Source organism: Bos taurus, chromosome 24 (assembly GCF_002263795.3).
Source record: "Bos taurus isolate L1 Dominette 01449 registration number 42190680 breed Hereford chromosome 24, ARS-UCD2.0, whole genome shotgun sequence".
Lineage (NCBI taxonomy): Eukaryota > Metazoa > Chordata > Mammalia > Artiodactyla > Bovidae > Bos > Bos taurus.
This window is the reverse complement of record NC_037351.1, coordinates 40968217-40995764: the sequence shown is the minus strand read 5'-3', so window position 1 is coordinate 40995764 and position 27548 is coordinate 40968217. Positions and strand designations below refer to the sequence as shown.

At 49.5% G+C, this 27548-nt stretch overlaps 1 protein-coding gene across 6 annotated transcripts in view; it reads right to left on the bottom strand.

Annotated features, from left to right (window-relative positions):
• Positions 1 to 543: 543 nt before the first annotated feature.
• PTPRM (protein tyrosine phosphatase receptor type M) overlaps positions 544 to 27548 on the bottom strand; it is a 665201-nt gene continuing 638196 nt past the window's right edge. For all 6 annotated transcript variants that reach the window (XM_059881042.1, XM_024984488.2, XM_024984489.2 and 3 more), the window contains 9 exons: positions 26470 to 26624; positions 26097 to 26232; positions 24799 to 24948; positions 23686 to 23859; positions 22488 to 22619; positions 19023 to 19148; positions 16837 to 17000; positions 9125 to 9260; positions 544 to 1407 (listed from right to left, as the gene is read on the bottom strand). In XM_059881042.1, coding sequence (XP_059737025.1) covers positions 1354 to 1407; positions 9125 to 9260; positions 16837 to 17000; positions 19023 to 19148; positions 22488 to 22619; positions 23686 to 23859; positions 24799 to 24948; positions 26097 to 26232; positions 26470 to 26624 — 1227 coding nt within the window. In that variant the 3' untranslated portion in view covers positions 544 to 1353. The remainder of the gene's footprint in view (positions 1408 to 9124; positions 9261 to 16836; positions 17001 to 19022; positions 19149 to 22487; positions 22620 to 23685; positions 23860 to 24798; positions 24949 to 26096; positions 26233 to 26469; positions 26625 to 27548) is intronic.

The window sequence follows — 27548 nt, the reverse complement described above, 5'->3', positions numbered from 1 at the left end:
GGTGTTCTCGAAGGACTGTCCCTGTCACCCACAGGTCACACAGGCTGGGGCTCAGCTTGCACTCGGTGTGTGACCTCGCCCAGCTTCCTCCTCCTTCAGAGGCCAGCAGAGCCCTCAGGCTGCAGTCCCTTCTGCAAGAAACGTCTGTCCAGCGTGGTGTCCGGCTCAAATGCACTCTGGTCCTGCCACTCTCTAAAGAGTGTTCTGGCAGTGAGTCTCAGGCATGAATGAAGCCTGGAAAGGATGGAGATGATCCCCCAGAGAAAGGCAGAGGCTTCTCCTCCTGCTCAGAAAATCACCACTCTGGAGTCCCGCCCAGAGCTCCTGTCAGAGCCTGCCCGCCAGGTCAGAGCTCACTGGCCGGTGGCCTCTGGGGCTCAGAGGAGCAGCTCAGGATGGGTCTCGATTTCTCCCTGACAAAAGATCTCTCCGAAATCCTAACTCCACCTGCTCCAATCCAGCAGACCAGCCATGGTTTCTCTGCCCGAGGCCAGGAGTGACCAGAGCTGCCCCGCGGGGTGTCAGGACACCAGGCAGACACCACACTGCTCACGCGTCTTTATTTATTGAGCTGAGAATTCACACAGGTAGCATCATACAGTGAATGATTTCCAGGGCTGGATAAAAATGATTGTCACTCACCGCGCTTCACAAAAATTTCTTTTAATGAATAAATAATCTGATGAAATCAAAAATATTTACAATATAAACACACAGGAAGAACTGAAGAACTTCAGATCTGTGAACCTGATCGCCGACCTCCGCCTTCCTGAACCGAACGCCTCCCGAGCTTTTCCCTCGGAAACGATACAAATCTGATAGAAACAACAACTCATACAACATCTCTTGGTTCATTATACGTTTATCTGTTAGTCTTGGAAAGCTACATATATTATGCGACATGTTAAAATACAAATATTAACTAAAATAATATATTATCATAATGCCAGGTAGCATTCTCCACAGAACGAAAATGTACACTCAGCTGTGACAATAAGAAACGTTCACGGGCCACAAAATAATACCCCAAAGGTACAAATTCCTTCATAAGAATATAATTGTGCTCTTCAATTTACCATCTGTCCGCGCTGCTCGAAGGGGCCGGTGCCCAGGACGACGGGGTTGGACCGCTGGGTGCTGTGGGTGGGTTTCGGTCAGGCAGCAGCACTACTGGGAATCGGGCAGTGCAAGCAGTTTTATAAACACTTTTTTTTCTTGGACTCTTTTTTAAAAAGAGCCAATTAGGCAAAGCAAAATAAGCATATGGAGCTGTCTTCATCTCATCGGCACAAACACCGTGGCACTTCCTGGCTGTGCAGGATGGAAGGTTGGTGTGCGGGGCTCTTCACGCCGTCAGCCAGTATTCAAGTACTCTAGGGCTACCTCGTAGCAGAACTTGTACTGATCCTGGAACACAGGAGGGACAGAACATCAGCGCGGCCACAGCGGGCCCCATTTCTCTGAAAGCAATGATGCTGTGCGTGAGTGCGTGCTCAGTCAAGTCTGACTCTGTGTGACCCCACGGACTGCAGCCCGCCAGGCTCCTCTGTCCGTGGGACTGTCCAGGCAAGAATACTGGAGTGGGTTGCCGTTTCCTTCTCCAGTGGATCTTCCAGACCCAGGGATCGAACCTGCACCTGCTCTACTGGCAGGCAGATTCTTTACTGCTCAGAAGCCCCAGTTAGGGCTTTAATTGGAAGCAATCAACCTGAGAAGGAGGTGAATCAGAAACGAGCTAGGACGTCACAATCCTGGACCACACACGTATTCACTGTAGATATTACACACAAGGCCAATGAAAGAAATATTCTGACATCTACACTTGTGAGACTTCTTGGAAAGTTCCAGACAACTGGAACACATCTGCTTGTCCACACGTGTAAGTGCACCTGTTATATCAACATCCTGAGGACAAATTATGGGAAAGCCAAGAGGTGTACTGGGAGGGAGGCTGGAGATGCGCCTTCCTGATTTGCTCAGTGAATAAACGTGGCTTCACGCCTGGCCTGGCTTTACCTTTGTCAGTCAGCAGGACTCCCTCTGGTTTATGAACAGTTATTAAGCACCTCTTAAATACCAAGTACCTTGACCTGGCCCCTGACTCTGAGAAGTCCATGGTCCAATGAGGAGGATGAGACAGGGACCCAAGGGCCCCCAAGAGGCAGAGCTGAGTGGGGCCCACGAATGGTCCCCAACATGGGTGCAGTGGAGCGGGGAGCAGCAGTTCTCAGGGGAGATGTGAGGGGGTGGCAGGTGATGGGGAGCTGGAGGAGGAGCATGTGGACTGGGGGAGGTGGATATTAAGTGCCTTGGGTTGCCCAGGACAGTCTTGACTGATGCCTGTTATCTTGGCGGAATGGAGAGTTGAAGCCTTGTTTGCTCTCAAAAGTGTCCCAGTCTGAATGGTAAAGCCTGGGGGCCTCCTGACTGTGGTCCTCCTGGCAGGCTGCCCGGGTAAAGATGGCAGAACAGGGACAGGCACTGGGGGCAACGTCTGATGCCCCCTGGGAGCCACATCCCAGTTCTTAATGGGGCAGTGAACTCATTTCTCTTGAGTGCAGCTTTCTCAGATCCCGGACCAGCACCTGCGCAAGCTTTCAATCCACATTTTAGGATTTATTATTTTGGGATCTGATACTTCTATTTTCAGAATATTTACAAGAAATCACTCGAATTTCAAAATCCTGATGCTGTCAGCTCATGGCTGACACTGGCTAAGGCGAGCTCCAATCATTGCTGTTTTTGTGAATCGCACAGACAATTCTTTTTTCTTTTTCGTGGAAACCTAAGAGATCAGTTCCTTCTTGCAGAAACATGATTTTGTACAAAGCTAGCTGTGCAGTTAGTTTCAATACCAACTAGGGACCGTCTTCTTAACAGAGTGTTATGCATGCTCAGTTGCTCAGTCGTGTCCAACTCTCTACGGCCCCATAGACTGTAGCCCACCAGGCTCCTCTGTCCATGGGATTCTCCAGGCAAAAATACTGGAGTGGCTTGCCATTTCCTGGATCTTCCCGATCCAGGAATCAAATCTACGCCTCTTGGATTGGCAGGCAGCTCTTTTACTGCTGATCCTTAACATAGTAAGATGCACTTAAAGGGCCACGTGGCTGCTGCCTTGGGTCAAAGGTGAACGAGGAAGCCAGGAAGGGGTTTCGGGTTCATCCCAAGGGTCGGCTGTTGGGGGGGGAATCACTGAAGGTGCCCCATCATAGGCATGACTACAGTTTTTCAAAATGAGTTGTCTCTCTCATCTCATCCTTCCTAAATAGGCTGCTAGCTCCACAGACTGTGATGACTGGTTCCGTACAGGGAATGAGCAGAAGGATCACAAATTGCTGGTCCCCTCCCCCAGGCACCTCGAAAAACACCTGAAATCCTCCCACTTGGAACCTGATTACACTTGATCACCAGATACAGCCCATCTTTGGCGGTTTTCTCTCTTTTGAACAGTATAATTAAGCCACATGAACCATCTCTGCTTCAGGGGAGAAAGGGCGTTTATGCTTTGGTCCCAGGATTTCCCAGTCTGGGTGACATTAGCTGATGACGTGAGCATCTTTGTGCTAGACTGCAACCAGAGTAACTGGCAACTCCTCTTCAAGCCCCCACCTTCACTTCAGATGCCCCTTGCTCTCACAAAACAGGGAGAAAGTGAAACTTGAAAGGATACCCCACATGAGGTCACGCTGTAAGAGTCCCTGCCCTCAGGGAGGGCATGGGAGGCCTTGGTGGCTGCAGGCGGCTCCCCCAAAGGCCGGACAGTGCCTTTGTCTGCGGAACATGGCCCCATAGTCAGCCTGTCACTTCAAACACTCCACGTCGCCTGAGAAGTTTCAAAGAGATTGTGCACTCACCTGGGGCAGAGTTTCCCCCTCCCCACCCCTGCACACACACACCTGCTTTTGGAAATGAACACCAGCTTCAGTCTAAGCTGGATCTTTGCTGACAAGCAGAAAAACGCTTCTGCCCGACATGCCTGCCAGGAGGGGAAGTGGGCCCATGTGCCAATACCCTCAGGCGGGACTCTTTGGATCAGTGTTCCCAGGGGGTCGCACTGGGTGACCAGCCTATGAGACCCCTGGGGGGCAGCTGCCTGTCTCTGATGATAGATGGATGGGTCATTGCACTCAGTATAGCTTTGAAAGAGTCTGAAGCACTTTCTCCCTTTCCAAGGCCACATGCTGTCTGTGCATCTGGTTCTTTAGTCAGACCCATTGGCCTGTGGCCACTGCCTTCCCTGGTCCTGGAAGCAGCTCAGATCCCTGTTCTTGGGTCCAGTAAAGAGAAGAAATGGGAAGTGGGCTTGGCCTGCCCCGCCACCACCGTGGCCATACTGCAGGACTGGCCTCTCGTCCTCCTGAGCTGTGTTTCTCACCTGCGGCATATCACACAGGCTCTGTCTACCCCCATCTTCGGGGGCGCAGCCTGGCTCCTGTATCTGTGAAGTGCCCCAGCTGATCCAACGTGTGGACGGGCCGAGGGCCTTTCTAGACCACCCATGAACTTTCTTATCCTCGGTTGCACATCAGGTCACCTGGGGCGCTTGTCCCACGGCTGCTGAAGCCAGGTCCATGTCACCTGGATCAGTCTCTGGGGTGGGCCTGGGGCTCAGAATTTTTTAAAGGTCCCATTACAGAGAAGTCAGTATCATAGAGATAGAGACTAAAACTGTCATTGTCAGGGGAGGGGCAAGTGGAGTGATGCTGGTGAGGGTACAAATTTTCAGTTATAAGAGCAGTGAATTCCACAGCTCTACCATACAGCACGGCGACCAGAGTTAATGATATGGAACTGTACCCTTGAAACTTGCTGACCACGGATCACAAGCATTCTGACCACATAGAGTCAGCTGCACTCACTCCGAGAGCCCACAGTTGTGCTGATCACCGTGGTCTAGGGAACCACTCCACAACGTGAGTGTGTCAGGTCAGCATGTTGGCCAGAGCTCCCCTTGCCTCCCGGGGACAGTAACTTTCTCGGGTAAGATCTGGCTCCTAAAGGCTGTTTCTCTGTTAACACAGAGACCTGGGAACTTCAAAGCCAAGTGCAGAAGCAAAGGTGAGAGCAGACTGTGTGTTGAAGCAGCTGGTTTCCCAGCAACCGTAAGAGAGGCAAAGTGGCTCAGCGTGGGGGACCCCGTCTGCATCTGACCAGTTAAGTAGCGCCAGTCTCAGGCTGCACTGTGGCAGGAGGCCCCTCGGGGATCCAGGCCTTTGATGAGGGCTGGGGGCTGGCTGAAGAGGTGGATCACTGAGAAGTTCGGCAGCAAGAGGGGTCAGGAGACAAACCCAGTGGCCCTGCTGCATCAGAACACCTTGCTGCTGTTTAGTCAATCAGTCCTATTGGACTCTTTTGTAACCCTATGGACTGTAACCTGCCAGGCTCCTCTGTCTTTGGGATCTCCCAGGCAAGAATACTGGAGTGGGTTGTCACTTTCCTCCTCCAGGGGATCTTTCCGACCCAGGATCGAACCTGGGCCTTCTGTATTGGCATTGGATCTTTTACCATGGTGTCACCAGGGAAGCCCATCAAGACATCTAGTCTTGTGTTAGAATGATTTTGCTTCCTGGCAATCTACTGCCTTTTCCCTGGAGCCTCCAGACCTAAGCAGTTGAAGAAATAAATCCGTAGGCCCTCTGACTCTCCCTTGAAAGTGCCATGCTTCAAAATGGACGGGGAAGTTTCTAACTCAGACACAATTTTGAAAAATAATCAGAGCCTCAAGGGGAGATGGAGATGGGACCACTTTGATCCCCTCGGAACATTCATCCTGCCCTGATTGGGGGATGGGGGTTGTGGCAGCATGTTTTGGGGTCTGAATGGAAGGATGAGCAGACCCAGAGGGGCCTGGCCCTCCTGCCTCCCCACGCCCACCTGCCTGCCTCCTGGCGGCCAGCATGGGGTCTGCTCTAGGGTGCCCTGGCTCTAGCCTCCTCCTGCAAAGAGACAGCTAGGAGCCAGCTTCTCAGCTACTGGTATCACATTCTCTACTTAGGAAAGACTCAAGTCTTGGGTGATCTTTTATGTCCAATACAACTGTACCAGGTTTTATCACCCTGACCTGAATTAGTTATCTCAGCCAACACACACACACACACACACACACACACGAGTGCCAAACTAAACAGGAACTATACTCACAGCAAAAACAAATATGCCAGCGACAAGAGCCCTGATTCAACTCAAGAATCTTCAAGCCCACTGAAAAGAGGACCGTGACATTTTCCCTTTGGTTACCAGATAAGCTCTATTATCCCATCAGGAGGCACCGTGACAGATTCATCAGACATTTTCCTCAGGAAATTGCAGGACTTTCTTACATTTCTCAGCCGTGGAGCTTATCATAAAACTGGTGTGGATCTCTGGGGTTCTGGGAATCCAAGAATCCTGTTTCTCCCTCAGAACCACACATGAATAGAGAAACGCCCAGGTTATGACGGGAACGTGGGCTGCAGTCAGGAGCTGCCTTCATGGAAAAGCACCCCATCCTGCAGTCTGCACCATGGATCTGGGAAAAGCCTCGCTGCTTCTGCCCAAAAAACTCGTGAGTGAAGGAAGCTCAGCAGAACCATTCAGGGAAAGACCTGGAAGGGTCTGTTTCTAACGATGTGCTTAAGTCAGGCTGCAGTGAGAAGGGGATTACACTTTTTTTAAAAAGTCAAGGTCACTTTACTCAGATGCCAACTAATGTTTGGAAGCTACATGCCTGTCCCTGAATCAGGGCATTAAATACCGAATGATGTCTCAGAATGGTTTCATTTATGCATTTGTTTCCAGCCTCTGCCAATCTGCTTATCTGTCCTAAACTCGGGCCCCCTCTAACTGCCCTCAGCCCAGAAGATGGAGAATTCTGGGTGGGGGAACTCTAAAATTCAGGGGGGTCCCGAGGAGTGGTTAGATGGCATCCCCAACTCAATGGATGTGAGTCTGAGCAAACTCTGGGAGATAGTGAAGGACAGGGAAACCTGGTGTGCTGCAGTCAGTCCATGGGGTCACAAAGCATCGGACATGACTTAGTGACTGAACAACAACCCGGGGAGTGAGACGGTCCTCTGACCAGTGAAGTCTGGGCACAGCACCTGGCCCATCCACGTGAAGTCTGGACTGTGTGAAAGGCACTTGTAAGTGCCACGTGTACACATGCTCCTGCTCCTGAAGTCTCCTCGCTTGCACCTGGTGCTTTTTTACCTGCATCAGGTGTGCTGCTGGTCACACTGTGCCCTGTAGACACCTGCAGTCTTAGGGACGGGCTTTCTCACCTGGGGCACTTCCAAAACACTTTCATGCATGTCGTCACAGGGGATGATCTCAACAAACCAACATCATCCCTGGTTACAACTCAGGCTCAGGAGAGTGACATGCCCAAGGCGATGTCAAGGTTATCTGTCTGAGGTCACTTCACTTGAATGAGTAGAGCTGAGAGTAGAAGGCAGGTTTGAGGGACATCCCCAGGGCAGGATGGGGGAAAAAATGGAAACAGTGACAGATTCTATTTTCTTGGGCTCCAAAATCACTATGGACAGAGATTGCAGCCATGAAATTAAAAGATGCTTGCTCCTTGGAAGAAAAGCTATGACAAACCTAGATACCATGTTAAAAAGCAGAGATATCACTTTGCTGACAAAGGACCATATAGTCAAAGCTATGGTTTTTTCCAGTAGTCATGTATGGATGTGAGAGTTGGACCATAAAGAAGGCTGAGCACCGAAGAATTGATGCTTTTGAATTGTGGTGCTGAAGAAGACACTTTAGAGTCCCTTGGACTGTAGGAAGATCAAAGCAGTCAACCCTAAAGGAAATCAACCCTGAATATTCATTGGAAGGACTGATGCTGAAGCTCCAAAACATTGGCCACCTGATGAGAGCTGACTCATTGGAAAAGACCCTGATGCTGAGAAAGATTGAGGGCAGGAGGAGAAGGGGGCAACAGAGGATGAGATGGTTAGATAGCATCACCAACTCAGCGGATATGAGTTTGCACAAACTCTGGGAGATAGTGAAGGACAGGGAAGCCTGGCGTGCTGCAGTCCATGGGGTCACAAAGGGTCGGACACAACTTAGTGACTGAACAACAACCACCCAGGGTTGGGTGGGGAGTAGTGGTGTGGGGGGTACAGCCCTTTTTTCGCAGAAGCCAACATGGTAATTGCTGATGGTTTTGAGAGTCTGCACCTGGCCAAAGAGGTTCCTGTTTGTTAAATTCCCAGGGCAGCACATGCATCTGGAAACTAGAACAGCTCATGAAGCACCCAGCACGTCTGTGGGGGAAGCAGATGGCCCTGGATGCTGAGCAGGGCTCGGGTGGGTCCCAGGAGCTGGCCATCATGGGTGAGGCCATCGCTGTTTCCTCAGCTTCAGCGTGACTCTCCACTCCCTCTTTAGTCCCGTTAAGGTATTTACAATGTATAGCAGCTTTCCAAGCTCCTCAGGGACTCCACCTTGTCTTTCCCTCCCCATCCCAGGCCACTCTCCCCACCTTGGGATTAATCCCCCTGTCTCCTTCAGATCCTTCCTCCACTAACAGAGAAATACAAAAACCTCATTGAAAAGCTTCCTCCTTTAAACTGTTCTCCTATTCTGGAGTCACAGCAGCCGGCATTTCAACAGCTCTGCACAATAAAGAGATTTCACGAAATTCCCGAAGAAAACCATTCCACCTCGTCCTTTGTTTCTCCACCTCTTTCATCCTCTCCTCAGATACCCGCCGTAATTAAATGCAATCGTCCGGATGTCAAACTCCAATTCCCAGCTTTAATAAATATTAGGTGATTAAGCTATTTATAAAATCTGTAATTTGAAAATCTGGCATTTCATGTGCTATGATTATTTCTTCTCTGTGAAGACGAAGTGCTTAGACATGTGGAAGGTGCTGCTGAGAATGGCAATTAATCAGAATGTGCGCTTGTGAGTTTCAACTATTTCTACGTGTCAGATGTGTTGAGAGAAGCCTACTGGTGAAAAGGCAAGAGGAAGGGAGAAGGAAGGAGAAAAACTCAGACAAGCACAGCGAATGCACCGTGAGCACGAGCCTCTCCCACCAGGGATCAGACTGAGCTAACCAGGGATGGCTCCTCATCACCCCCCCAACTCCAAGTGGGACGATAGATGGACCGGGGCCTACCAGCAGGTCCACCATATTGGGCTTGTTGTTCCTCAGCGTCTTCACGGCATGGAAGACATCCACCGTTCGCTGGTGCCGGAGCATCTCGCAGACGATGCTGATGGCACAGAAGGTCCCACTGCGGCCGCCCCCATTCCTGTAGGAAGAGGAGAGGCAGGTGGTGGGTCTGGGTCACCATCACAGCACATGGCTCACACCACCTGGTCACATCTGCTGCCCAAGCCCTCCTGGCCGGGATGCTTCACCCGAGCAAGTCCTTCTACCTGATGCAAACAGAGCCCAGAGCCCAGAGCCCACAGATCACCTGACCAGAGGTGATGGGAACCTGGTCTGCTCTCTCAGCTCCACCTCTGCCCCCACGGCTGCATAAGACCTGCAGGAAAATTTTCAATATACAAACATCTCATGCAGTGTCTGCAGGAAAACTGGGATGGGTGTGGGTTATGCTCAAAGATGGATTTGGCCTCAGACAATCTATTAGCATTTCATGCTTTGTCTCTAAAATAAATGAAACAGGAGGGAAGAGGGCAGCACACAACCTTGGAAAGAATGACACAGCTAGAGAACACAGCATAAACTGATTCGATCCAAATGGGTACTAGAAGGCAGACAAGTCAACTTGACTAAACCTTGATCCTCAGTTCAAGCTCAATGCAAAACATCAGCAAGCTAAATGACACCCAGAGGTGCCATGGCAGTTCCAAAGTGGACCATCAAAGATCAAAAAGTGGGCGATGGCCCAATCCCTGGAAATCCCCGCCCCTTCTCCAAATAGTTGGGATAATTCTCCCACTCACTAGCCTAGGAAAGTACCCATCCCTTAAAAGGTAATCACAACCATAGTTTGAGACTGCCACACTCGCTGCTGCTATGGCCCACACTCTGTCTGTGGAGCGTGTTTCTCTCTGAATAAATACACTTCCTACCTATCACTTTGTCTCTCATGGAATACTTTCTGCGATGAGAAATGAAACCTGAAAACCTGAGTTTCATTAGGTCCTGAAACTCGGTCTGTGATCTCAGTCAGAAGACCGTGGATTTTGGCTGGGTTCCAGTCCCAATTTGAGATAAACGGCTTCATAAGGGCTCTTTCAAAATAAAACTTTCTATTTTGGATTAATTTTAATTGTACAGAATCACTGTAAAATAGCACAGAGAGTTCTCTGTATGCCCACCTTCCCTGATGTGAAGGTCTTACATAACTGTAGCAAACGGTTAAAACCAGGAAGTTACTGCTGGTATAATGCTATTGACTAAATTACAGACCTTGGTCAGGGTGTCCAGTTTTTCTACAACCGTCCTTTCTCCTGGTCCAGGATTCAGTCCAGGACCCACCTAGCATTTAGTGTTTCCTATGAGCTGCGTCCTCAGTGTTCCCTTTTTTGACCTTGACACTTTGAAAGAGGACTGGTCAGTTGTTTTGCAGAATATGGAATACAGAATGAGATGCAGAAAAGAGCCATGGTCCCCCATCCACGATTTGAGAAGTCATCACAAAATACAAATTGTAGAAAGTACCTTCATTTTGATTCCTCTGATGCTTTCTTATCATTGAACATGAGGTTATGCACTTTGGTAAGAAAACCATGGAAAGGCTGTTGCCTCCTTCGAAGGTTCATGGTGTTGACTGTCTTGTTGCTGGCGATGCTGGCCTTGGTTGCTTATTAAGATGGTGGATGTCTGGCAGATTTTTTCACCATGTACTCATGATGCTTCTCTTTGTAGTTAATAAGTATCTTGGGAAAAATACACTGGGATTATGTAACTATCTTGTTCTCCTCAAAGCTTCATCCGCTGTTATTCATGCCCATTTAGGGATCCTGTCTGCAACAGTGTTCACTGTGCTGCTTGTTCTTCAGTCATTAAGTCGTGTCCGACTCTTTTCAGTCCCACGAACTGCAGCACGTCAGGCTTCCTTGTCCTTCACCATCTCCCTGAATTTGCTCAAACTCACATCCATTGAGCCAGTAATGTCATCCAACCATCTCATCCTCTTGTCCCTTTCTCTTCCTGCCTTCATTCTTTCTCAGAATCAGGATCTTTTCTAATGAGTCGGCTTTTCACATCAGATGGCCAAAGTATTGGAGCTTCAGCTTCACCATCAGTCCTTCCAATGAATAGTCAAGGTTGATTTCCTTTAGGTTTGATCTTCTTGCTGTCTAAGGGACTCTCAAGAGTCTTCTCCAGCACCACAGTTTGAAAGCATCAATTCTTCGGCGCTTAGCCTTCTTTATGGTCCAACGCTCATATCCATACATGACTCCTGGAAAGACCACAGCTTTGTCTCTACGGACCTTTGTCAGCAAAGTGACGTCTCTGACACCTGTCTAATTGGTGTCCACATCACTCTTTCCTTCTACATCCTGCTCTAAAGAGAGAACTCTCAGGCACTGTTTGAAATTTTATTTGCTTATTTATTTCTATTATTTATGTCACTTTAGACTTATACATATCATTTCTTTGAGCTAAAATAGTATCCATGTTTATTTTGTTGCTGAAATTGTTCTGGCTTTGGCCATTAGGAGCTCCATCAGGCTGGTTCCTCCAACCTTTTTCAAGCACGTCCTTACTTTCTAGAACCATGAGATTTTCTAACTGGTCCTGTAACTTCTCCCTTGTACCAGCTCTGGAATCAACCACTTTTCCAAGGATGCAAAGGACTTTTTTTTTTTTAATAAACACAATACCATTGTTATTACACCTAAAATAAACACTACAGTTTAACAGAATCAAATTTCTAGGTACTGTCCACATTTCCCAGGTTGTTTAGACTTTTTTTTACGGTTGACTTTTTCAAATCCTCATCCAAGCAAAGTCCACACTGCATTCGGTTGACAAGTCTTGCAAGTTTATTTTAATCTGTGGGTTCTTTTTGCTCTCTCATTGTTTCCTCTTGGCAATTTATTTGTTGAGGAAATGGGGTCATTTTCCCTGCAGACAGCCCCACATTCACCAATCTCTAATCCTGTGCTTTCTGTTAATTGGGATTTAGCTCCAGAGTTTCATAAGAAATTCAGGATTTTTTTCTTTCTGGATAAATATACTTTATAAGTGAACTTTCATTAGGAAGCAGGCATAGGACATCACCTTGTCTTGTGATTTTAAGATTGATCACTGTGTTCCAATGCCAGCTTGATCATTCCATGCTTAAGTTCCAAATCAGTTTCTTAAATAAAGTATAAGATACCTACAATTAAGCTCACAAGTGGTTAAGTATAGATCGCAGTTAACTTTTGCAAATGCATATACCATTAACTACCATTTGGATCAAGATACTGACCACGATCAGCCCCCTGGATCCCCTCTCCCCAGTATTCCTTCCTCACCAAAACCACCAACACCTTCAAGATAATCTCTGTTCTCAGGTCTGGCATCATTAGTTTCTTTTGTCTGTTTTTGAATTCTGTACACATGGAATCATACAGCATGTACTCTCTGAGTCTGGCTTATTTTGTTTAACATTAACTGTGTGGGAAGCACCCACGTTGTATCAGCAGTTTGCCCTCCTACATTGTGTGCGTTAGTCGCTCAGTCGTGTCCAACTCTTTGGGACCCCCATGGACTGCAGCCCGCCAGGTTCCTCTGTCCATGGAATTCTCCAGGCAAGAATACTGGAGTGGGTAGCTGTTCCCTTCTCCAGGGGATCTTCTGGACGCGGGGATTGAGCCTGGGTCTCCTGCATTGCAGGCAGTTCTTTACCATCTGAGCCACCAGGGAAGCCTTTTCTTCTTATGTTGCTGAGAATAATTCCATTGAGTGCATGTACTACTGCATAATTTCTTTATCTAGGAGCTGACGAATGTTTGGGCTGTTTGCAGTTTTCCATATTATGAGTATGTTTGCTATAAGCACGTCTCCTATTGCATTTATGAGTCATTTTTGCAGTCACAGACCTCACAGCAGAAGAGCTCAGAGGATATATTTATATTTAGCTTTGGTAAATGTTGTTAAAGGGCTTCCCAGGTGGCGCTAGTGGTAAAGAATCCATCTGCCAATGCAGGAGACAGAGACATGGGTTTGATGCCTGGGTTGGGAAGATCCCCTGGAGGAGGGCATGGCCACCCACTCCAGTATTCTTGCCTGGAGAATCCCATGGACAGAGGAGCTTGGTGGGCTACAGTCCACAGGGTTACAAAGAGCTGGACACGACTGAAGCGACTTAGCATGCACGCATGCACACACATATGCTATTTAAATGGTTCCAAAATGGTTGTACGTGCTTACTTTGTTCCAACAGTGTTTGGGAGTCCAGTTACTCCACAGTCTCCCAACACTTAGAACCATTTATTTGTTTAAATTTTAGACATTCTGGTGAGAATGTAGGGGCACCCAATTTTGCTGTATTTTAATGCATATTCTCCTGAAAACTAATGATGCCTTTTCTATGCTTATTGGCTATTTGGATATTCTTTTTTGAAAAAATGAAGTTCTCATCAAGCATTTTGCCCAACAGTTGGATTGTCTGTCCTTTTCTTGTCGAATTCAGCAGTTCTTTGGCATGCTGGCTAGGAATTCTTTGTCAGATGTATGGAGAGCAAATGTCAGTGTCCCGTCTTGTGCTTCCACGCTCCTTGGATGAACGGGAGTGCTCAGCTTTAACGACCCAATTTACCAATGTCTTCCTTTATGGCCGCTGTTCTGTGTCCTGCGTAACTCATCTCTGATTACTCCTTCAGGTGAAGATTTTCTGTAGAAGCTCTGTTGTCTTCCTTTGCAGGTCTGCACGAAGACAGCATGCACTAGAGATGCTCTCTGGGTAGCGTGAGAAGGGAGATCACTGCCCTGCAGGTGGTGTGCTGCTGTGGGACCCTGCTGTGAGTCAGGGGACCCCGAGGTGTGGTTGTTCCTGAATTTTCTCTTCTGCTCTTCAGTTTCTTATCTCTCTCTGCATTGACACCTCAGTGTTTCTCCTCCATTGGCTTTTCATCTAATGCTTTCAGCAGCTGTCGATGACCACTGTCTACATCCATTACTTTCATCAAGGGTTGAAAAAGCATGAGACCTTAATTCTACCCATTCTGACTAGTTTTATCAGCTGGAAGACATGTATAAAGACAAAGAATTCCCTGCTTGCTTTCTGTGAACCATCCAGTTCACAGCCCTGAAGGGCGTCCCGGGAATGGATACTCTGCCCATGGCCAGTAGGTGGCACTGCGCTATACTGAATAGGAAGAAGGTCTCATCTCGGAGGTGGTGGGGTGGACAGCAGGTTGCCTGTGGGTCAAGGCAACGTCTCCTGGCCTGAACTGAAGGATACCGATTTAACCTAACTCTGTTCCTACAACTAAAAAACCTAAGATTAAGATTTTAAAATCTTGACAACAGTCAGCATTGACCCCAGCCTGGGTCTCACGCCCTGCCCCCGTGATATGGAGAGAGTAAATGGCAGCCCCATGGCAACAGCTGGGACTTCAGAGTTGTGGGGAGGATGGTTCCCAGGGAGAAGTCCAGGATCTCTCAGCAGGAGAAGGTGCCAGGGGCTCGGCTGGCAGGAGGGCAGAAGCAGCAGGTGCCCGCAGTGTCCACTGGGTGAGAGAACAGCCACTGTCTTAGGTATCCCGTGGGCAGGGGGTGGAACTGTTCAGTCTGGGGTCATAGCTGTGCCTTGGGAGAGTGTCTACAGGGTGGTCTACGAGGTGCAGTGACTTAATGGGTCTTTGAATTTTCCCCGCAAACCCCTCCTGGGGCCTCAGATCTCCCACTACTGGGATGTAGCTCCCTCCTTTTTTCCTGTTATGATTAAAAAAAAGTTTTTTTTATTGTGGTAAAAGTCACATGACATAAAACATACTATTTTAACCGTATTTAACTGTGCAGTTCTGTGGCACTAAGTACCTTCACAATGTACAACTCACCATCGTCCATAGCCTGAAAACTTTCACCTTCCTAAACTGAAACTCTGTCCCCATTAAATGCTAGCTCCCCATTCAACCCCACCCTCGACCTCTGGCACCTACCGAGGGACTAATACTTTCTGACTCTATGAGTCTGACTCTTCTAGGTACACCTTGTATAAGTGGAATCAAACAGTATTTGTCTGCACCTACTGTATACCGGAATGCATTTTTTAAGGTGAACTTAATACATGTGGGATGCAGCCATTTGGGTCCCAGGGCTGGCCCTGGTCAGGAAGCTTCTAGAAGTGTGATGTTCCTAGTTCCAGAGGCTAGCAGGCTCCTGATGCAGAAATTGGTAACTGCAAACTGTTTTTGCATCCCCAAGAAAACCTAACCGATCGAATACAAGCTCTCACTAAAATGTCGATTATCCTCGCCAGGGCTGTATCACCTCACACAGGTGACCCTCTGATCTTATTCTGATCAGAAGTTAAGTCTGCAAGTAGAGGAATAAAAACGGGGATGGGAGCAGTTCATTGATCCTTCTGGACGTTTTCCCGGTGGAGATGATTTTAATGAACTGGGTCCCTGAGAAAGAAGGGGAAGGTGGAGGGGAGGAGTTGGGGGACTTCTGATGAAGGGCCAGTGTTGGTTGCTTCATAAGACTGTTTCTGAGGGGACAGCGGTTTCTTGCCACATTCGGTGCTGAGAGGTGGCAGAGTCCTGGGTTCCCAGACCCGGGGTGGGGGCTGAGGGTGGGGCATCTCGCAAGATACGGCAGCGAGCAGAGAGTAACGAGCCCTCGGCCATGCTGGTTGCTGTAACCAGGGTCGGTGTCCCCGGAGCAGAGCTTTGTCTTCCCTTCAATTTGGGAGAGAGCTCCCTGGGAGCTTGTTAACAACGCTCCACTGAAAAGAGAAGGAAGCTCATACTCAGTGTCCACAGACTCTCTCCCCATCTCCCCAGACTGCCAGGCTTTCTAATCGCTGCCCATTAAGCCACCTTCAGCCGGTTGATTAGCTCCTCTCCTCGCCCATGAGAAGATGCAGGTGAAAGTGCTTTGAAAAGCACGCAGACTCAAGCCAAGGCTCGCAACCTCGGCCTCGTGCTGAAATAATCCGGGAGTTAAAAAAAGCACTGTTGCCCAGTCTTCCCACCCCCAGAGATCTGGATTTAATTGTTTTGCTGTGGCCTGGGCATTGTTTGTTTGTTTGTTTGTTTTTTAAAGCTCCCCAGATGTGCAGCCAAGGTTGGGAACCATTATTCTGCAGCCAAGGATCTCCCATTTTAGCACTTGTTAAAATTGCTGGTCTGGAGACCAGTCTGCAGACCCTGGCTGTAACCAAATCTTCCCAATATATATCTGTCCCCAGGCAAACAAAACAAAACAAAACTCTCTTAAAGCCACAAAGAAGAAGGAAACAGTTCCTTTGAAACCTCTGTCATGAAATCCAACAGAATCACCAATGAGTGCGCTGGCAAACCAGTTCTGCCGTAACGGGGAGGGGCCCTTGACTGTGGCATTTGCTGACGTCCGTGACATAAACATGTCTGCCGCTGAGGATTTCAGGTTACCAACAGTTTCACAATCAGCTCAGAAAATTCCCCGAAGCTTAACAACGTGCTCTCAAGAGCTGGAAGGAGCTCACTGAACCCACCCAGGTATTTTTTTCCGGAGGCAGCGGCTTCCAGTCACAAGGTTGGGGCTCAATTTATAGCAGCGACATTCCCTCCAAAGGTAAAATGCGCATGTGCTTGTTTTCTGCAAACTAAGCTGTCGCCCAGATCTGCTTACTTCTTCTCCCCTATAATGAACAAGAGGCAGTGAGCCAAGGCGTTGGGGCTGGTGTCTGTCTGGTGGACGTGTGTACTCACAGGCAGTGCACGACCGTGCGTCCCTCCCCGCCGTTGTACTCCTCCTGCCACTTGTCCACCTGGCGGATGAGCTTCAGGAAGGAGCGCTTGGACACCGGCGTGTCCCTGTACATCGGCCAGCCCAGGAACTGGAACTGCTGCACCATCCGGTACCCGTCCTGGGGCTGCAGAGGGCCAGGTGATCGGAGGGGAGCGGAGAGAAAAAAAGCAGGCGTTACTCTCAGGGCCAAGCTCCAGCGCGCTGACCCCACCTCCTCATGCCAGTGGGCCCGAGGGAAGGAGGGCCTGCCTGTAGTTAACGAATGGACCATCTATGGCCCAAGGAGTTAGGAGTCTGAATCGCGAGCTGATATAAAACACCAGGTGTTTCCAATGGGAGGGCAGACAGAAGCGAAGTGGAATGCTCACAGCTTTGCAAACGCCGTGTGAAAAACAGCACACGACCTGAGCACTGACCACACTGGGCTGAGAGTGGTAAATAGGCCGGACTTTAATTACAAGTAAACTAAAGGTAAAGGATAAACTGTGATCTGGCAATGTCTGTGAGTTCAGAGTGTTACAGATGACACCCTGTGTCCTGGGAGTATAACACGGTTCTGCTCACTGGCATGACTCTTGCTAAGATATCAATAGTTGATCTTTCACCGTAATTAAATAGAATTATGTGTATGTGCTCAGTTGCTCAGTCGTATCCAATTATGCAACCCCATGGACTAAAGCCTGCCCGGTTCCTCTGTCCATGGGATTCTCCAGGCAAGAAGATTGGAGTGGGTTGCCATGCCCTCCTCCAGGGCATCTTCCCGACCCAGGGATTGAACAGAACCTGTGTCTGTGTCTCCTGAGTCTCCTGCACTGGCAGGAGGATTTAAATAGAATTTTAGGAGTCAAGAAATAACCAGGCCACATGATTTTAGTCTGACTCTCTTGGGCTAAATCTTTTGTGGCTGCCGGTAAAACCCGACACAGGGGATCACTCTTATTTCCTTCCTGGCTGTACCCCCACCAAACCCCACAGCTCTTGGCCTCCCTTCCTGTTAGACTCTTGCTGATGCAGGCCCCAGGCTCAGTCCTTGGGTCCCTTTCTCTTCTCCACTTCTCTCTTGAAGGTTTCATTCAGTCTCATGGCTTTAACTATTCCAGTGAGTCCTCAATCTGGGTCTCCAGACCTTGCTCCTGAATTTCACCCTCACAGATTCCAAGGTCTCCACAATATTCCAATGCAGGCATCAAACAGTCACTTCAAACCCAGCATGTACCCAGCTGACCTGCCTTCTGTCCATGCGTGCTCCGACCCCTAACAATCTTACCTGCACAGCTTTCCCTAACCTGGTTAATGTCTGTTCCATCCAGTTCTCAAGACCAACACGCTGAGAGCTGCTCGTGAGTCCCTGGGATCCAACCGATCAGCCCATCCTATCCTACTGGCTCTGAGGCCAGAATGTACCCGAGTCCCTCCACCTCCCCCGGCCACTGCCACTGTGCCTACCCTTGTCGTTTCCCACCTGGATTATTACAACAGCCTCCCGACCCGCTCTCTCACTGTCCTCAGCACAGACGCCAGAGCGTGCCTTCTAAAAGCTAGATTAGAGCACAAGACTCTTTCACTCGGGACCCTGTGATGGCACCTCCTTTCCTTCAGCGCAGAAGCCCCGATCCTGGTGGTGGCCTGCAGGGCCCTAAGTGACCTCTGCCCCCTGGACCCCAACCTTGGCCCCAGCAGCTACTCCCGCCTTCTCCTCGTGGGCTGCGGACACATCAGCCACCTTGCTGTTATGGGACTCACCAGACAATCCCCCCACCTCAGGGCCTTTGCACTGACTGTCATTTCTGCCCCTAAAGCCAACTGCACGAGAGCATGTGGCTGCCCCTCACGCCCGCCAGGCTGCATTCATACGGCCCCTCTGCTCACACTCTTGTCTAGGCCTGGCACCTTCTGCTTTCCCATTTTTCTCCTACAGCACACAGTACCTTCTAGCAAATCTAGCAGGCAATCTTTGTGTCCATCCTCTCCTGTCTCCTCCCTTTAGAACGTAAGCTCCACAGGGTCAGGGAACGTTGTTTTGTTCACAGACTCCTAGATGGGCCTTCAGGCTCCCAGAACACTGACTGACCCAGACCATCTACCCAGTCAATGGATGAGAAAATAATGAAACCGCAACACCAGCCATGGTGGTTGCGGATCTTACTCGCGCTGCGTTGTAGATTCGGAATATCCTACTGATGATGTCTTCTTCCAGGTCAGCAGAAACAAACTCCACCTGGATGGGGCCGTGTCGGTGGACTCCATTCTCTGGCCAGTACTGTGGACACAACTGGATTCAAAACGCAGAAACGCGAGGTTAATGGTCCGAATACATTTACTGCTCACGTCTGGATAAGGTCACCACCAGCATCAGGCCCCAACACCCCTCATTCACTTCATTTCCTTTCTCTTTTCCTTCCCCCCAGTCGACCGCTTGACTTTCTTGTTGGCTGAGCCGTTAATTCTCCCTGTCCATCTAGTACTTTTTTCTCTATTTTCTGTGAAAGCATCACTAAGCCACGAGGAATTCTGCCTCCCAAGGAGGTCATGTGGGCCTCCTGAATACCATCGCTGTAAGATCTCTTTTGCTGCTGAAAGGCATTCTTTTCCAGCCCTGGGGAGATGCCCTGAGCTGCCGTTACAAAAGTAAAGACATTTGAGATGACCCACTTGACACCCGAGTCTCCAGCCTTCCATCTGGGCCCACCTAGTAGTATGTAATCACTTTGAGAACAGGGCTGTTTAGTGACAAAATACTGATAACAGTGTTGGGTTGCATTTTCTCATGCTCTGGTCCAAACCCTCCCAGCTCAGACCTAGAAAACACGGCGGAATGAGTAACCGCTTTGGGCTTCAATTAAAAACTCAATTTCCTAGCGTCTCACACTCCAGGTATTAGTGACACTGGGGAACCAGGAGTTCTGCTGAAACGTGGCGCAGCTGATGAGTGTGGCAGGCAGGGTGCCAAGCACGATGGCAGATGTCACTGCCACTGCCCTGCAGCAACACTGAACTTGGGAGACAGGTGAGAAAAAACCCCTGTCTGTTATCACAAATCTGTTCTAAAGCTCTGCAGGCATGCATGCATGCTTCCACGAAACTTTTCCTTCCTCACCAGAGCTTCCCGGTGACAAGTTATAAAACTGCCTTGTCAAAAGACAGCTCGCTGAAGTTTATTTTCTCTTTGACCCCCAGGGTACCCATGTTAAAATTAACAGGCATATGATGGGAAGCTGAGTTGGGGAGAAAAGCCCTAGCATGCACATCTGAACCGTCCTGCCCGTTCTCTCCTGACGGAGCCAGCCTTACTTTCTGTTTGTCCTCCCAATTCAGCCCTCAATCTAAAGCTCGTCACTTTCACCAGAGAAACACGAACGGCCCGGCTGGCACGGGCCCCTGGATTATGGCATTCTGCATCCTGCCCAAGGAAACCGTGCGGAAAATGGCTTAAATAGTGCATAACACATCCATGAACTGGGCCTATAAATACTTAAAGCAGCTGAGTGCTATTCTTGCGCGATTGCAGAGACTTTCGGTTCAAATGCTCCGTTTAGTGCTCTCTAAAAGGCTGAATCCCAAGAGCATCCTTTCTCCAAACCAGCACCAGCTCCATCTGCTGAGCGGGATGGGAACCTTGGTCTCTCCCACCAGGGCAGCCAAGGCTCGGTAAGAGCCCAGACAACTGTAGGTTAGGATGCGACTTTAGAATTCAAGTGTTAGTTGCTCAGTCATGTCCAATATTTTGCGACCCCATGGACTGTAGCTGCCGGGCTCCTCTGTCCATGGGATTCTCCAGGCAAGGACACTGGAATGAGTAGCCAGTCCCTCCTCCAGGGGATATTCCCGACCCAGGGATCGAGCCCAGGTCTCCTGCATTGCAGGCAGATTCTTTACTATCTGAGTTCAAGGCTGAGTGACTAACATGCTTTAGAATTCAACAGTGTCGTCCAGAAAGAACGTGTGTAAACCACTGATGTCTGGTTCACTCATACGGAAAAAAAAAAACAAAAACAAAAACAGTCTATCACTGCATTTCAGTATTCACATTAGGGGAAAAAAATGATTCTGAAGAGGGAACACTCGCTTATCCTCTGTCTGTGACTAAGCAACCCTGAATGAGTGGAGCCGCATGCATGGCATTGTGAGTTAGAAACCAGAACCCTCTGTCCTATTTCTGGTTGTGTCATGGAGGGTCCCCAGCTGTGGTGTCTGCTTGCTTTTATAAATGGTTGCCACCCATTCTTTGGAGAGGAGAGGATCACCAAGGGAGACTACTGAAATATTTAAGCTTCTTAAGTAAAAAGGACTAGATGAGGACAAGCACGATCATTATTATTTCATTAACTAGCTTTTGGGCTATAGCCTTAACGAGACAATGCATTGCTTCAAATGCAATGAAAAGCATTACAGGACTGAAGTGAAGGTCCATGGCATTTTTGGCAGATTGATGACAATAAAGTGGATTTTAGGAAGGAAAATTTTTGTCCACTTTGGCTGCTGCAATATGTCAGACTTTCATTTTTTTTTTTTATTTGTCTCTGTGAAACAGAAAATTAATTCTGTTCCAGAACAAGTTTATTCTTACAACACACCAAGTTCAAACTTCCCACAAGGGCCTCTGTCACGGTAGGTCAGCCCGTGACTAGAATAGCTGGGCTCTAAAGTGATAAATCCAGCTCCCAGGGCCCCCGGGCTCACTCTGGCCTGACAATTCCCTTTAGGAAAATCCTTCTAACCCCATTACTAATACTGAGTCACCATCGCCCAGTTCTATCTCTCTTTGTATAAGAAGAGGAGCTACGAACAAATCACGTTCATCATTCTCAGTTTTCCTTATCTTCCAGTCTCAGTTTCATTTCTCTTTAATATATCTTTACCAAAGAGTTGACAAAAGTAATTGCTATCCCTTAGATGTGAAAAAGTCTCCACTCTTTTCACCCTGCTAGGCTGACTGCCACCTGTGGGCTCCAGGTGGGCCATGCCAGGAGGCTCGGAGACACTCCCAGCCCGGATCCGGGGCTGTGTTAGAGGTTGACGGCCTTTCTCATCGTCTCTGGTCGGCTTGCTTTATGTCCTTCAGCCCCCGGGTCAGTCCTGACTGCCTGTTACCCTGCATCTCTCTCCAGTCAGCATTTCCATCCTTCGAGAACAGCCCAGATTATGACCCTCTGTTTCCCCGTCACTCACACTGTCTCTGAGTTCAGTCCATCTTTTTGGTCTCAGACTATTTTCTGCTGCCATCCCTAATTACACCTGGTTTTTATTATTTTTTGTAAAGTTTTTTTTTTTGTGTGTGTGTGCAGACTATTTTTAAACTCTTCACTGAGTTCTTTTTTTTTTTACAACATTGCTTCTGTATTTTGTTTTTTTTTTCATCATAAGTCATGTGGGATCTGAGCTCCCCGACCAGGGATCGAACCCACAGCCCCTGCATTGGAAGGTGCAGTCTTAACCACTGGACTGCCAGGGAAGTCCCCCGTCTGGTTTGTAACACAGGCATCTTTGGCTCCCTGTTCTCGCCTGGGGTTTGTAACCTGCTGCCAGGGGACTGCATTCTCGATGTGCAAACACAGAAAACACAGACCGGACTGTGGGCCGGGCTCTGGCAGCCGCAGTCCATGCATCTCACCTGGGCAGGGTCCACGTCGTTTAGCATCACCACAGACGTGCAGTGATAATCCAGGACCAGCCTCCAGAAGTCTTTCACCGTGTTTGGCAGAGGATGCTGGGTGACTATGAAAGCCGAGGGCTGTTTATAGCTCTGCAGACGCAAACAAGAGAGATCCAAATGGACCCGGGAGAACGCGACAGGAGGGAGCAAAGTTATTTTGTACACATGGGAGCTTGTGACACAAAACACTGAACATATTTAACAACTGGTGAATTCCATCACCATGGTCCATGCCAAAACAGGCCAAAAATAGACTCATCTGCAGAAAAACAATGCTAAAGTCACCTCACTTTGATACTCAGAAAACTTAATAAGTACCTCCTACAATTTGTTTGGTATTTCTGGTAGAAAGGCAATGTCGACTCTACACATAACTAATTTAATGGAGAAAACTTAACTTTAAAAGATTCATTTTGATATTTGGCAAAACTAATACAATTATGTAAAGTTTAAAAATAAAATAAAATTAGAAAAAAAATATGCATGATTAAGATAGTTCTGTTTCTCCTAAAATCTGTGCACTTATTGTTTAAATGTGTGAGATGGTGTTACTTATTCCTGCCATCCAAGGACACACACGCTTTTGACAGCTCTGCAGAGCGTCAGACAAGCTTAAATACCTTTTTACCAATATCACACCAATAGAATTAAAATTTCTGCATTAGCACTGAAAATCCCCATTCACTTTTCCCATCAATTGAATAGCAAATGCTCATTCAGTTAGAAGTAAATAGACTGACAGGAGGTAATGGGTTGTGTACTATCTGTGCTGACAGGCAATTTCTCCCCCATGTTAATTACTGCCTAAATTAGGAGGAATGGGAACTAAAATAATGCTGCAAACCATATTATCCCACTTCACTGCCTTCCTGACTTAATAGCTGTCTCTTGCTCTCTGGCCAGCAGGTTAAAAAACTGAAGTGCTCAGAGCGCCGCCGACACACCCCTCATTTATCAGTCCTCCTGGACCGGGGTCTCCCAGAGACCAAGGACGTCGGTCCCGACACAGAAGCAGATACGGAGGCAGAAGTGCACTTCGCTGAAAACACAGTTCACAGCTTTAAAGGAAACCAGGGAGAGGACCCAGGTGCTGCCCCCAGAGGAACATCCTGCCGTGCCCTGCCCAGGGAGGGGGTGCGGGGGTTGGGGGGCTCACGTCCATGAGGGCCGCGTTGATGTAGTTGCTGCTCTCGCCGTCGATGGTGATGAGGAAGGGCAGGCAGCGGTCAGGCGGCAGGATGTCCATGCAGCGGTTCTTCTCGTGGTTACGCGGCAGGAGTGCAATGCTGCAGTCTTCCACGCGCAGGGTAGGCGTCACCATGTTCAGGGTCTGGGGGACAGAGCAGGCACGCTCGGGAAGAGAACCCCGTCTCGTGTGCAGACCTCAGGGGACCCCGTGTCCTGGAGCTGACGACCCCACTCCCCACTCCCTGGACCCCACTTACACAATGAGATTTTTATTTCTCTTTAGTCTTTAGGACTCTGCACGGGCAGACACAAGGACTGCTGTGCGTATGCCAGATCAAGTGCCAATGAGTCCAGCTAGGACTGGACACCGGGGTTTGGAGGAAGAGATTGGCAGGGGTCAGGCTGGAGTTAGGTGGGGAGTCAGGTGCATTCAGACCCAAGGCGAGCATGAGAAATGGCACAGGGCACTCGGGGGGCACTAGTGGTAAAGAACCTGCCTGCGAATGCGGGAGACCTAACAGATGCGAGTTTGATCCCTGGGCCGGGAAGATCCCCTGGAGGAAGGCAGGGCAACCCACTCCAGTATCCTTGCCTGGAGAATCCCATGGACAGAGGAGCCTGCTGGGCTACAGTCCACGGGGTCCTAAAGAGTCAGACACGACTGAATGACTTAGAATGCGTGCACTCTTGCCAGCAAGCACCCTGAATGTGCCTGGCTTGGTCTAGCTGTCGGGGTTACACTGTGGGTTGGTCTGACATCTGCTCCCTGAGCAGGGGTAGGGGTGGGGAGGGCCTGGCTCTGCCAGACCAGTGGGTCTTGATGTGGGGACGCTAACTACATCAGCACATGGTCTGGCCGTCAGGGTGGTGTGTAGGGGGCAGGGCTCAGGCATTCAGTGGGCAGCGGCCAGGGATGCCACTGAACACCCGACAGGACAGCCCCTCGGCCACGGACAACTGAGCCCCCAGCGTCAACAGTGCTGAGGCTGAGAAGCCCTGCATGGGCTCAAAGGTTCTGGAGCCGACTCTGAGGCTCTTCTTAGGAGCAAGGTCACAGCCTTATCCCTTTAGCATGACCTACCCGGAATTCCTCCTTGATCTGGCTCGAATTGGTCTGTGGGTCCAGCTTGTTCATGTCATAGTAGAGAGACCTGACCTGGGAAGCGGGCACCGAGGTGTCCCCACAGAGACAGGCTTCCAGAATGGCATCGTGGATGAACACGTACTGCTCCTGGGGAAGCAGAGAAACCAAGGTAACTCCCAGGAACCAGAGGAAGAGGGGAGGTAGCCCCTCGCGGACCAGAGAACAATGGTTCACCCGTCCCAGAGCACGCCTTCCTTCTGGAGAGAAGGCCAGGGAGGGGACCTGGCTGCTCGGAGGGGGCTGTCTCAGGGCCAGTAATCCTGTCATCCTCCAACGGAAGGGCAGGGCATTAGTGATTGGCCATATGCGGAGGCCAGCAGGAGGAGAGGTAAGCAGGGGCTCAGTACAGAAGGCTTCAACACACTGATGGAAACCACTCAGACACTGGGGCTTCCCAGGTGGTACTAGTGGTAGAGAAACCGCCTGTCAATGAAGGAGACATTAGAGATGTGGGTTCGATCCCTGGGTCAGGGAGGTCCCCTGGAGAAGGGAATGGCCACTGACTTCAGTATTCTTGCCTGGAGAATCCCATGGACAGAGGAGCTTGGTGGGCTATAGTTCATGGGATCGCACACAGCTGGACACGACTAAAGCGACTTAACATGCACGCACATTAGTAAAAACATTAATTTCCTAGGAGCAGGGTGGAATACTTTTTCTCAAACACTTAAGTTCCTGAAACACCTTGAATTCTAACTTAGAGAAGTTCCAGAGTGCTTCCAGAAAGTGGGCAAATTCCCACGATGCCAGGCCACTCACTGGACAGAATTTTTAAGGACAGTCAAAAGAGAAGGAAATGCACAGAGATTACCCTTAAAAATCACTCTGCAAATGCCTGCCTATTCTCAGGGGTGGTCTCGCTCTGGTTACCAGCTAGTTTAAAAGACACAATAAAAAGAAACGGTATCGAAATCCTGAAGGCTTCAAAGCGGAGCCTCGACGGGGACCCTTGACGCAGAAGCAAGGGGAAAGCTGGGCTTGGGGAGCAGATTCTGTTACCTGGCAGACTCCTGGCCTTTTTCATGTGTTTATGAGAAAAGAAAGAAAAGGAAGGAAGGAGGAGGGCGGGAAGAAAGGATGGCCATGTGCCTCGCCTTTTCTGCTGGGGGTTTCTGAAAACAGAACCGTGGCTTCTCTCCCCCCGCCCCTTGGCCCTGGGACGTGGGCCTTGGCGGTGGGCGTGGACGGGGTGGGGAGGAGGACAGGGGGAGGAGGGGGGGACGGGGGTTCAGTACCTCGGTCTGCACCATGTTCACCCTCCGAGACCGCAGCTCCCGCACGCAGTTGTAGATGTCCACCACCCCTTCCCGCTCGGCCATGTCCAGCATGATGTCAATGACGATGAAACAGCCGGTCCTGCCCGCACCAGCACTGCACGGACAGGGGGGCTCAGTAAGGGGGGGCAGAAGGGACCCCCGCTGCTGCTTCCTCTTAGATCCTTGCTGGGGTGAAACTCACAGAACGTGGAATGACCACCAGAAGGTATACAACTCAGTGGCGCCTGGCACCCTTGCAATGCTGTGCGACCATTGCCTCTGTCTAGTTCCCAAACATTTCCATCACCCCAAGGGGGCTCGAACCCACTGCCCTCACTCGGCCCCCACTCACCTGCAGTGCACCACCAAAGGGCCTGCGTTGGGTGGGCTCTTGGACTTCACCTGCCGGACAAAGCCCAGCAGCCCGGTGGCGTGGTAGGGGACCCCATGGTCTGGCCAGCCCGTGAAGTGGAACTGTCTGATCTCTCGGATTTCGTGGACGCCTCGCTGCCAGGGGCCGGTCAGCACAGGAGAGAACACAGGGAAATAGACAATGAGGGGCCAGGAGAGCGCCAAGGACCCTCAGCGTCAGGGAGCCTGGGGCTGGGTAACTGACTGCTGGGAAGAAAGTCATTCTCCAAGGTAACACAGACTCTGAGAGCTCATCACAGGGAGGAAGATGTTTGTAGGGGTGGAAGGGGAGGTGATGCTTGGGGAACACGCGAGTTTACAGGTGCAACGGCAGTGAATGGATAGTGGTGGGCGCTGAGACTCCTCGAGCCTCCTTTCTAAGCCATAGGCTCTGTTAACCGTTTGTGTGTCACTCACACCCTATGGTGTGAGGAGCAAGCCCCGAGACACAGATTGGGGGTGGGAGGGGTCTAAGGTGTTTTTATGTCTCAAGACAAGCAGCTGAGATGCAGACTCCTGCTCAGTTCTTCCGTGTCCTGGTGCCATCTGTGCCGGGCACTTGGGCTGTGCACACGCCTATGTGTACAGGAAGGCTCCTAGGACAGCTTCCATCCAGACAGGCCAGAGGACCACTTTTCATTGGAACTCAAGTTTGTTAGACTTCTGTTTCTAATTGGGGTAAACACTGAATCCATGCATCTGGTCACCAACAATCAGATGCAAACGCAGCTCTTCAGGTCTGACTCCAGGGTCTAGAGTGACAGAGGTGTCTTCAGTGGTTGGCTTTCAGGAAGTAGGCATGTCAGCATATACGGACCATGGAAACCAATAGATATTTTTGCTGGAATTCTATGTTAGATCAGTAAACTGAAGAGGGAGGGTGGTCTGCCATACAACTGAAGGGGAGGCAGAAGGAAACAGACTTCAAGCATTTTTTTAAAATTTACTTTTGTTTTGAGAATAACTAAGTTGATTTATGGGCTTCCCTGATGGCTCAGGGAATCTGAGCTGCCAATGAAG